Source organism: Artemia franciscana, chromosome 8 (assembly GCF_032884065.1).
Source record: "Artemia franciscana chromosome 8, ASM3288406v1, whole genome shotgun sequence".
In the NCBI taxonomy this organism is placed as follows: domain Eukaryota; kingdom Metazoa; phylum Arthropoda; class Branchiopoda; order Anostraca; family Artemiidae; genus Artemia; species Artemia franciscana.
The window spans coordinates 25,340,207-25,352,245 of NC_088870.1; the positions used below are offsets into that span (position 1 = coordinate 25,340,207).

At 35.1% G+C, this 12,039-nt stretch overlaps 1 protein-coding gene and 1 long non-coding RNA gene across 7 annotated transcripts in view; one reads left to right on the forward strand and one right to left on the reverse strand.

Annotated features, from left to right (window-relative positions):
* LOC136030201 (RNA-binding protein 45-like) overlaps positions 1 to 12,039 on the reverse strand; it is a 272,030-nt gene that overhangs the window by 223,365 nt on the left and 36,626 nt on the right. For all 6 annotated transcript variants that reach the window (XM_065708982.1, XM_065708979.1, XM_065708983.1 and 3 more), the window contains exons 2-3: positions 4,947 to 5,191; positions 2,868 to 2,982 (exon numbers count right to left, since the gene is read on the reverse strand). In XM_065708982.1, the coding sequence (XP_065565054.1) occupies positions 2,868 to 2,982; positions 4,947 to 5,145 (314 nt within the window). In that variant the 5' untranslated portion in view covers positions 5,146 to 5,191. The remainder of the gene's footprint in view (positions 1 to 2,867; positions 2,983 to 4,946; positions 5,192 to 12,039) is intronic.
* LOC136030206 (uncharacterized) overlaps positions 1 to 12,039 on the forward strand; it is a 422,925-nt gene that overhangs the window by 92,817 nt on the left and 318,069 nt on the right. The window lies entirely within an intron of this gene.

Below are 12,039 nucleotides of genomic sequence, written 5' to 3' on the forward strand. Positions count from 1 at the left end.
CAAGCCTGTTTTCTTGCTGTTCTTGTGATTCCTCGGCACGCTTTCTTTTCTTACTTTCTCTATCAGCAGCAAGTTTTTTGGCATAGACTCTCTGAGCAGCTTCCTCGGCTGTTACCATTGTAGGTTCTTCAGTCAGATTACAATTAAACATTTTTCCGTGAACGAATGTCTTAAATACCTTTACTGACATCATCATCATAACAAACATGACGACAACTAACTTCATGACGACATGACATGATGACATGACGTCACTCGACAGACACACAGACAACTTATTTTTAGATATATATATATATATATATACATATATATATATATATATATATATATATATATATATATATATATATATATATATATATATATATATATATATATATATATATATATATATATATATATATATATTTATATATGTGTGTGTATGTATATATATTTATACATGATGTATTTATATATGGTACAGAGTTACAAACAAATAGTATGTTTATATATATATATATATATATATATATATATATATATATATATATATATATATATATATATATTTGTTTTTCTGTGTTCTTTTTAAAATAGTTTTTCTGGTGTTTTCATTTTTTTGAGTTTTTTAAGTTTTTTTATTTATTTTTCTATTTTATTATTTATTTTTTTAGTTTGAACTGCAATTGTTGATCGCCTAAACAAATCAGAGTAGATTTTTTAGAGAACAGAATTAAAGAAGTACAGTAGATTAACAGAGATACAGAGTTACAAACACACAGTATATTTTTCTAGATATAGATTGTAATTGTTGATCGCTTAAACAAAAACCAGAGTAGATTCTGTGTGTTTCTGTGTTTTTTACTTTTTTATTTTTTTTCTTAGTTTTATTTTCTTCTTTTTTTCAACAGCACAGAATTACTGTTTTTGGTGGTTTTCTTTTTTTTAGTTTTTTTTTAGTTTTTTTTTTAGTTTGAATTGCAATTGTTGATCGCTTAAACAACAAGAGCCAAGAGCTCATATGGTATGAGCTCTAACAAAATTCTAAGAATCAACAGATTGATTTAAAAGGAAAATCAGAAGCTTAATGCCGGTCAGGATTTAAAATAAGAGCTCTGAGTCACGATGTCCTTCTAAATACCAAAATTCATTAAGATCCGATCACCCACTCGTAAGTTATAAATACCTAATTTTTCCTCTCCTTTTACGAGGTCCTTCCAAATATGAAGTTTCATGAAGATCCAATCACTCCTTCGTAAATTCAAAATACGTCATTTTTTTTTATTTTTCAGAATTAACCCCCCCACCCCATAGAGCGGATCCGTTCCAATTATGGAAATCACGTGTCTAAGACTTATGCTTATAATTCCCACCGAGTTTCATCCCGATCCCTCCAGTCTAAGCGTTTTACATGATTTTAGGTTCCCCCACCCGAAACTCCCACCAATGTCGCCAGATCCGGTCGGGATTTAAAATAAGAGCTTTGAGACACAATATACTTCTAAATATCAAATTTCATTGAGATCCGATCACCCGTTCGTTAGTTAAAAGTACCTCATTTTTTTTTCTATTTTTTCAGAATTAACACCCCCACCCCCCAACTACCCCAAAGAGAGCGTATCCGTTCCGGTTATGTCAATCATGTATCTAGGACTTGTGTTTATTTTTCCCACCAAGTTTCATCCCGATCCCTCCACTCATTTCCAAGATTTTAGGTTTCCCCATCCCAACTCCCCCCAATGTCACCAGATCCGGTCGGGATTTAAAATAACAGCTCTGAGACACGATATCTTTCCAAACATCAAATTTCATTAAGATCTGATCAACCGTTCGTAAGTTAAAAATACTTCATTTTTTCTATTCTTCCAAATTAACGGGCCCCCCTCCCCCTCCCAGATGGTCAAATTGGGAAAAAGACTCTTTCTAATTTAATCTGGTCCGGTCCCTGCTGCGCCTGCAAAGTTTCATCGTCCTAGCTTACCTGAAAGTGCCTAAAGTAGCAAAACCAGGACCAACAGACCAACAGAATTTGCGATTGCTATATGTCCATTTTTGGTTCTCCAACTACATGCCAAAGTGAGGTAACGTGTTGTAGCTGTAACGTTGTCAGTCATTCATTTGTTAGAAAACTATCAAGCTATTTTGGCACCCTTATCTCGAAGAGCCAACCACAAGATACAGAGTCAAAATTACACCACTAAATGAGATGGAATATCAGAGGTGTATGCAATTTCGAGGCTCCATTTACCTTCCGCACAAGGAGAGGGGACGTTCTGGGAGCGCTAAAGGCGTAATTTGACCCACAAATTATGCCTATTGAAAATTCTTGCATGATTCTGGCTCAGATAGGGTCCACACGCCAAGTTTTATAAGTGTCATATCCTCTAAGGGTTTTCGAATAAACAAATAGTCTTACTACTTCGGTTTAAACCTGTCGTATAGGCAAAGTGTTCACTTTGAACCTCTAATTAAACAAACTGAATATAACTGAGTGTTCAATGATACAAGTAAAGAGGCACAGACCTATCTTTCTGAAAAAAAAAAATACTTGGGACAAGGGAGGACAAGGTTCAGCTTGGGTTTAGTTTATTTTCCGCCAGTTGGGACTTGGCTCGTTTTTACGGTGAATCAGGTCTCCATTTGTTTTCACATTAAATCAAGACTTGGTTAGTATTGGCAACCGTCTGGTTGAAAGTTGCTCTTTGCGAATTAATGTAAATTAGAAACTGGTTTTCATCTGATAGGCTCTTTTAAAATGCATTTTTGTTTTGTTTTAAGTTTTCGGTTATTGTTCGCCGCGGCTTGCTCTTTATTAGGTTGCAATGGCTCTGTAACGACGATGAAACAAAACGAAGAAAAAGACTGCGTTTTAAATACTTTACCTGTGAGCAATCAAAACTTTAATCGGCCTTGGGCCATTTCCAACATGTTTTCCATCTAAGGCTTCCATAGCAGCAGCTGCTTCTGATGTTTTACTGAACTTTACATATGCAATCCCTAGAAATAAAGGAAGGTTTGGGATGGTCTTTTTTATCTCTAGCAATACAGCTCACTTACCTTATAGTTGCCAATCAACCCTTCAGTTCCAGTTTATTTTATTGTTAGAATATTTTAGACTCAGAATATTTTAACCGTTTCGATGGGTTCAGACACCTATCCAGAAAAAATGTTCTTCCGTGCCCTTTCTTTATACCCAGGCACCCTAATGGCAAAAGATGGTCCTAATTCCCTTACTAAGAATTTAAGAGGAGCTTAAAAGGAAGAACAAAAAGACAGATACACAAAATTACCTTTTACATAGAGAAAACATAATCAACACACAATAAAAACAGGCATGATACAACAAGACAAAGAGCAAGACATAATGATAGAAAAAATAGAAACCATCCACATAATATTTTTTTATTTAATTCAGCATCCCCCTCAGAATAGTTTACACCCTTAGTCTTTTTAAAAAACCCAGGATCAAACATGCCCCCTTTTCCCATAAGTATACCCAATAGGGAGACATTGGACAGCTTGCACAATTTCCTACCCTCGCCCCAGGGACTTCTAGGGGCCAAGTCACCCCACATTTTTGTAGATAGGAGCTTGACTTCTACAATAGGGTTCTCTGATACGCTGAATCTGATAGGATGATTTTCATTAGGATTCTATGACTTTAAAGGGTGTTTCCCCCTATTTCTAAAATAAGGCATATTTTCTCAGGCTCGTAACTTTTGATGGGTAAGACTAAACTTGATGAAACTTATATATTTAAAATCAGAATTAAAATGCGATTCTTTTCCATTATTTAGAGTTAAAATGCGATTCTTTTCCATTATTTAGAGTTTTGGTTACTATTGAGCCGGGTCGCTCCTTACTACAGTTCATTACCACGAACTGTTTGATGAGAAGTTTTCAATTTCAAACTGAATGGGTTCCCTACCAACAACAGTCATCTCTTCCATATAAAGTAGCAAAAAAATAATGAATCAAAGGCACATGGCCTTTCTTTTAGGAAGCGTTACAGCGTTGCCTCTGATTTTTGCCACGTTATTTCACACTCAACTCTTTTCTTTCTTTATTTTACTTTTTCTAGTTCTGATCAGTTCTTAATAAGACGTAAATTCCACGCACATATAGGCTATTATGTAAGGCAAGGACGCTTGTAAGACACCATATGAGTACACCCTGGGAGAGGGTCAAATGACTAAAAAAAAACCTATATTGGGGCATTTTTTGGCCAGGCATCGTAACTGGAGAAGTATCACAAGAATACAAAGCCACACTCCAGCGCGAGAATTTTAGATATATGATTAATAGCAATTACTAGTTGTAAGGTGTCCCATTAATTTAATTGAAATGTAGGTCATATAATGTTTAGCCATCAAGTGGGTAGACATTATTAGAAATGTTTAGTCCTTAAGTGGGTGTCTACCGACTAGGTATTATGTTATATTTTTGACAAGCTTTATAGTGCTCAAGGTTAATAAATCTTTGAATATTCACTTGAAGAAAGTCACAGACAGATTTGATTGAATAGGATGGAGGTATCTCTGTAAGATATGTTTTCAAAGAATAGCATCAGGGTGCTCTAGTAATGCTCTCTGAGGTGGGAACTTGTACATATAAAAAATCAAGCTCTCCTCCCAATATTACGGTTTTATTGTACTTTTTTTTTACCCTGCACACCTATGTTGCAGATGTTAGCAGTTCAAGTTTCCCATGTTACCAAACGATACCTAATTACAATTTAATATACAGCAACTATTGCTCAGAATATAAAAACTAATATACGTTTGAATTTTTCCCCGCCCAGATCCAGCATCAATTTTGGCAACTGTCAAATACTCAGCAAACCAAAAACTCGTTCTTAATAACTAAGAGTATAAGTCGAAAAAATTGCACTTAGCTTATTGTGTATAAGATTTCGCTTTGAAAATAATTTTTCTACGAGATTTTTTTCCAAAAAAAAATACCTTTAGCCTCTCCAGTTGACTTATCTTTCACAATCCAAACTTCCTCTACCTTCCCAAATTCTTCAAAAGCAGGTCGCAACTCCTCTTCTGTGACACCTTTATTGCAAACAACAAATAGTCTCGAGTATGGAGGGTCATCATACTTTGTCTTACTTGAGTCTGAAGTTAAACCGTCGGCTCTCATCCTTCTATCATTCATGGTGTTTTACTTCTACCGCTAACTCACTTCTTCAAGAAAAAGAAACCTAAAAAAACGCATACGATAAGTTTTATTAGTATTGTGGCCCAAGAAAAAAAACCGTTAAGCACTATCTTCATTTGCTTTTTTCTGGCAGAATCAGGCAAGTAACATCAAATGGTTGAATAAATGGTAATTGACTTGTGCCTACTTATGCATTACCAAGATATTGCTATTCCAGCCCGTTTTAGTTGCCGCTTTTTTTTCGATTATAAAGGAACGTCGGCCTAGCAACTCGTATAACGTATGTAAGTTTCACGCCCATTTTTTTGCTTTTCAAATTTTGAGCTACCTAATCACTTTTGCCTCTTAAAAAGGGCAATGGAACTTTCAAGGGGGTGGCTTGGTAGAAAAAAGGGCATGGAAAAGGGATAGTTAACCTCCAATCACTTTTGCCTCTTAAAAAGAAAACTTATATTTTGAATCTTTACTTGAATGAGCCTTCTTCTATGATTCTAAAACCATCCCTTCTATAAAAAGTGGCTGGGAGAAAAAGAGACAATAAGTGATTTTCTTACTTCTGCTTGGTATATAAGTATGCAGTTGTACTTCTTCTCATCTACCCCTACGTTCTATAGGGCAAGAGTGAAACCATTTACTTACCAAAGAATAACATAAGCTACAAAATACGGGTCTCTAGGGGTGACTTTGATTTGATAAAAAAGGAAAATTGTTTGACTACTATGGAAGTAGATTATAGTTAACACGCAGCATTTTTTTTTTAGCTAGCCATTTTTTTTGGGGGGGGGGCAAACTCCAAGTGTACATTATTACCTTAAATCGAACTTGCTAGAAATAAGGACAAAACAAGTGTACACCAATCAGTGACGATTGGGCCAGGGGGCATGCGCTGTATCCCATTACTCATCTACCCCTACGTTCTATAGGGCAAGAGTGAAACCATTTACTTACCAAAGAATAACATAAGCTACAAAATACGGGTCTCTAGGGGTGACTTTGATTTGATAAAAAAGGAAAATTGTTTGACTACTATCCGTTCTGCTATTAGAAAACTAAAAAAAAAGAAATCGCGCGGTTGTGATGGTATATCAATTCAGCACCTGCTGTTTTGCAGCGAGCTGTTCCTTGAGCACCTTGCCCTGCTTTTTCAAATAATTTTTAACCTGGGTATAGTTCCTGATTCTTTTTCAATAGGAATATTAACACCTGTGCCTAAAAAGGGAAAGCCACTTAGCCAGTGCTCGTCTTTCCGACCTATAACTGTGGCTACAGTTTTTGTAAGTTATTTGAGGCACTTATTGTCGATGAACTGCGGTCGAAATGCACAGTCCCAGACCATCAATTCGGTTTTCAGCCTAGTCTTGGTAGTGGTCATGCTCTTTCTGCTCTTGTTTCGGCTTTGATAGATGCTGAGAAAAGCGGTGAGAGCATAGCTCTCGCTGCACATGATGTCAGAAGGGCCTTTTATTCACTAATTCATGAGCAGATTATTTTAGATATGGGCCTAGTAGGTGTTGATCCAAGTATGTTAAACCCTTTATATGATATGTATAAAAATTTAAAAGCTAGGCTTAAGCTACCAATAACACCAAACCTGACAAACAACCCGGTACTCCCCGTTGAAAAAGGTGTAAGGCAGGGTGCATTGACATCACCTACCGCATTTAATAACAGCATCGTTAAACCACAATCTAAGTCAAATCTGACATACATTCTGAGAGGAATTGATCTATCGTTAATAAGCTATGCAGACGATGTACTTAATTTGAGCCGCCTCCTTCACGGTTTAGAGGAGAATTTTATCCAGCTTCAAGTAGAATATGGAAAAATAGGCCTTCAGTTTAACGAAAAGAAATCTGATGTGTTGTTATTTAATGCTAAGCAAGGGTCTGCTGTTGATGTTAGGCTGGGTGGTGCTACTGTTCGGCTTGCCGAACACATAGTTTATTTGGGGATCCCTATTGGTCGGTCTATGCTTGAAACACGTCATCTTTTGCAGAGTCATCTGCAGAAGCGGATCTCTTTAGCGTATAGCCGTGTTGTAGTTTATAAGCGTCAGTTTGATCGGCGGATTTTGGCCCATCTATATAATGCAATGGCACTACCTCATTATCTGTATCTAAGTCCCTTTTGGAGGATTTTCCAAAAGGAAGATAAGAAAAAATTGCGGTCTACATATTATAAATATGCAAAGTACCTCTTACGGCTTCCACCATGGACAAGTAACCGTATTGTGACAAGTCGGTATGGGATCATCAACCCTAATGAAGCAATATTAGCCCAGATCGCCAGATATAACTCTAATATTGTTACTCATCCTTGGGCAATTATTTTGAGGCAATAGGTTTTTTATTTTTTGTAGTTAGATACTCATGTGTTCTTTATTTTTCTTGTGTGTTGTGTATTCTTTTGTAGTGAGTTTTTTTTTTTTTTTTTTTTTTTTTTTTTTTGATGGGAATTAAATATGCATGTATGTATGTATGTATTCCTGTACAGTGATATTTAAAGTTGTATGTATGCAAAAGCGGTTTAGTGCTTCATCGAATGTTCTTTATAAATTATTCAATTGTTGTGATGTTTCTTTTTTTTTTTCTCATATTCCTTTTTTTTGTCGTTTTGTCTGTATACTCCGTCTCTGTTTACTTTGTATTGTATGACGGGTTAGAAATAAAATAAAATAATAAAATAAAATATGGAAGTAGATTATAGTTAACACGCAGCATTTTTTTTTTAGCTAGCCATTTTTTAGGGGGGAGGGGCAAACTCCAAGTGTAGGCTACACTATTATCTTAAATCGAACTTGCTAGAAATACGGCAAAACAAGTGTACACCAATCAGTGACGATTGGGCCAGGGGGCATTCGCTGTACCCCATTATATAAAGTCATTGTTTGCTAAACAAATCCTTGTTGAGATTAATTTCAAAAACGGACACCCCCATGGCTTCTGAAGACGGGAACATAATTTTTAATTTCCTGAAAACATTCCTTATTTCAAACTCAATGTTCCTGTTTCTCATAACATAAAAAAAATCGATTATTGAACAAAAGAACAGATGAATGTGGATTAACAGTTTAATATACATATAGTAATTATTATTCCTTAAAGTCTTAATGATTTTGGATTTATTAAAGTTAAAAACGCTAAAACATATCAGATGTATTTTGTTTTCAGTAAATTGCAAATTATCTTCTGGTATTCAGAAGGTATGGGGGGGCTTCAGCAGCGCTCAACTTAGTTTCTGCTCGTTTTGAGTTTGACCCAGTTATTTATTGTAATTCCTGTTCGTTTTGGGTTTCATTTGTTTATTGATGGCTATTTAACCCGGTTATTTTCTAGTAGTTTAACGCTTGGAAAATTATTTTACACTATTTGTGATCGCATTTGGAATAGTGTAGCTCTTTCCTATTTTTGAAAAACTTATTTAGTAGAAACAGTTTTTTAATTCACACAATTTCTTTCATCTTTTTTATTGGCATAGTCCTTTTCATTGGAAAAGAAAAAATATTTTCAATCTTTTTGGTTTTTACTGTAAAAATCCATAGTTTGACTTACTATTCAAATGTTGGAGAAAATTTTCAACAATTTTAATAGCATACGTCCTTTTGAACATCTGGACACACATAGCATTGTTCAATTTGTTTTTACACATCGTCAAATTTTCCGGAAAATAAAACTTAATACCATTCCCAGAAAATTGTATCTATGCCATTTTGACAACTTGGATGCACCTACACTATATTTAGCCCAACATACCTGACTCGACAGTCCCAGAAAGTTTCACATTCACACCAGAAGCCTTAGAAATATTATAACTAATAGGAGTAGACAATTATTACTAGTAATATACACATAGTGTTTTTTATTAGCTCAACACACCTTTCAGCATAAGCCAGTGGTTCCCAAACTAATGGTTACGAGCAAACATTGAGTGGGGCGTTGTCGCGACTATCATTATTCGTAATGTTCAGATTCCGTAGTGATGAGTAGTGGAACGTATTTGTTCTAATCAAAATGAAAAAGGAAATTACAAGTGCTACTTTTATGAATGAAAGACTGTTAAACTACGAAATATGACTGAAATAATTTTTTTATTACTTACATTGCCACACCTTTAAGTTTTTAACTATAATGCTATTTAATTGGGAAGGATGCATTTTGTTTCCGATTTTTCTTCATTACATTTAAGTATTAATTACAACTTTATTTACTTTTAATCAAACTGAGGTTGACATATCCAATTCATTACTTTTAATGTAAACCACATTAAATCCAATACTTACTTTTAATGTAAACCATAGCCGAAAATCGGACCTCACATAGATATGATCAAGTAAAGAAGAGGACTTTCATAGCCTCATCAAATAGGCAAGGATATTTATCAGCAACAGAGAGCCACAATTTCGACAACTCTATACGAATTAAACTATTTTTCAGTGACGTATCTTCGAATAAATCAGTGAGTTCTTTACCTGTTTTGTTGACTTACTCGTAGGTAAGTCGTTACAAATTCAACCCAACGAATCAAGCTTATTTCTTCCCCAAAATAGTCGTCAAAATTATATTTAACACTATCTAATATAAGACTGGGAATTTAGAACAGTACGTTCACCTTAGGCTGTACTTGGTTTTCAATAACATTAAATAAAAAAAAACAAGTTTTTTTCAACTGAAAGTAAAAAGCGACATTAAAACTTAAAACTAATAGAAATTACTCCGTGTATGAAAGGGACAATTCCTTCCCCAACGCCCGCTCTTTACGGTAAAGTTTGACTCTTTCTCTCAACTCTACTTTTTAAAACATTAAAAAATTTTAGCGTAAAGAGAGAACGTTGAAGATGGAATAGCCCCTTCCATACGCGGAGTAATTTCTGTTCGTTTTAAGTTTTAATGTCGCTCCTTACTTCCAGTTAAAAGAACTTATTTTTTCATTTAATTTCCGAACGTTTTTAGATCAATGTATGTTTTGATTTTGGCTCCCCGCGCATGAATAAATAAAACCAAATTTGAGGATTTTTTTTGGCTAAATGGCTTTCTATTAGTTTTGATCGGACGATTTTGAGAAAAAAAGGTGAACAAAAATTGTTTTAAGTAACCAAACAGTTGGAGGGCACCCAGGCCCCCTCCAACGCATATTTTTCCCCAAAGTCACTGGATCAAAATTTGAGTTAACTATTCTGTTCAGCTTAGTCAAAAACCTAATTACTATGTCTTTGGGGACGACTTAATCCCCCAGTGTCCCCGGGGGAGGGGCTGCAAGTTCAAAACTTTGAGCAGTGTTTGCACATAGTAATGGTTATTATGAAGTGTACTGACGTTTTCAGGGGAACTTTTTCGCGTTGGGGTGGGGGGGTCTGGGGTAGGGGTTACGTGGGAGTTACTTAACTAGGATAAAAGTCAACAAGTCACTTGATGTCATTTTGACGCTTTTTCCAAATATAATAATTGCTTCAGGTGTAAATTCTATTCTGACCCCTAAAAGGGGCCCATAAAGATAACTGATTTATATCACCACACAAGAAAGTGATAAAAACATACCAATTTTTATGATGTAAATATTCAAAAACGACACGAAATAAAGACATTGATTTAACGTTCAAATGCCACACAAAATTGAGTATGTAAATGTTATTGCAAAATTTCAAACGTTTACCAGATGTTTGAATAAAAGGGCATGGTTAAACTTTGAGTTACCTTAATAATAGCAAAAAAAGTAAGCAAAATTTACGAATTTTTTGTTCTATCAAAAGGGCAGGAAACAAAAGGAAGGCATAGAAAAATATCAGCATGGTCGCCAATCACTTTCGATTATTACAGTTGTTTACAAATTGGTTTTCTGTCATTTTTTAGAAGGAAGGCTATCTGTTTTTACTCAATCTTTTCTTTTATTACCATTGTATTATCCCAATATTTATTGTGCAGAAAAATGTTTGGGAGTAGACAAAGGCATTTTTCAATATTTTGTGTATTATCTTCAATTTACAATTCCCCTAAGTGTTAAATTAAGCATTTTACCTTGGTGTCATGCTCTCTTAACCTTGGAATGAGATTTATTATTTTGATTCCCCTGGAAATATGATTTTTGTTGTTTTATGTTTTCATCTTACATTGTTACTGATACTTGTTCTTTTACCAATATCACGTTTTTATTGTCACCAGCAACAGAACCAGCAAACCAAACCACCATGACACCCAAAGGCAGAAAACAAATGCAAGCAAGTCCATTCAAGAAAAAGGACAGCTGTGCAGTTCATAGTATAGACCTTGATAATTCTGCATATACAATTAATTATGATCAGTATGGAAAATGGCTGTGTGCAAACTGTCCTACTTAAGAAAGTGACTTCAAAAAAAGGTTGCCAATGGTTATGTATCCTATGTCAAGTTAACCAAATTGATACTCAAGCTTTATCCCAGCAAACGGGCAAAAATCCCAGCAAGATAATGCACAACAAAATGAACGAAGAGCAGCGGAAAAGAAACCTAGTTTCATATGCCATTTCTATGACTTCAGACAGCAACATATATATTCATAACTATTTATGAGTCCCAATATGGCCTGTCACCCATTACTATTTTAAACATAAAATGTCTACCTACTAGGCTTCCTGTTACCAGTAAATCAGTTGAAAGATCTTTCCTACTTTTTATTGTGCCTACAGCCCTGATCAAACATACTATCCTTGAGAAGTTTAAGCTGGAGATCTGTTTCCATGATGACATGTCAAGATCAGACAGAACCGGAAATAAGGTGCTTGTTGAAAAATTGGAAGCCAAAGCTACCCCTTACGAAAAGACCTCACTATCTGGATTGGGAGAATCAGTCCAAAAAACAGAGCAGTGGGTAGTGTAAAAACACACACCCCACATCCATGGAAATGTAAGGCTGTCATAT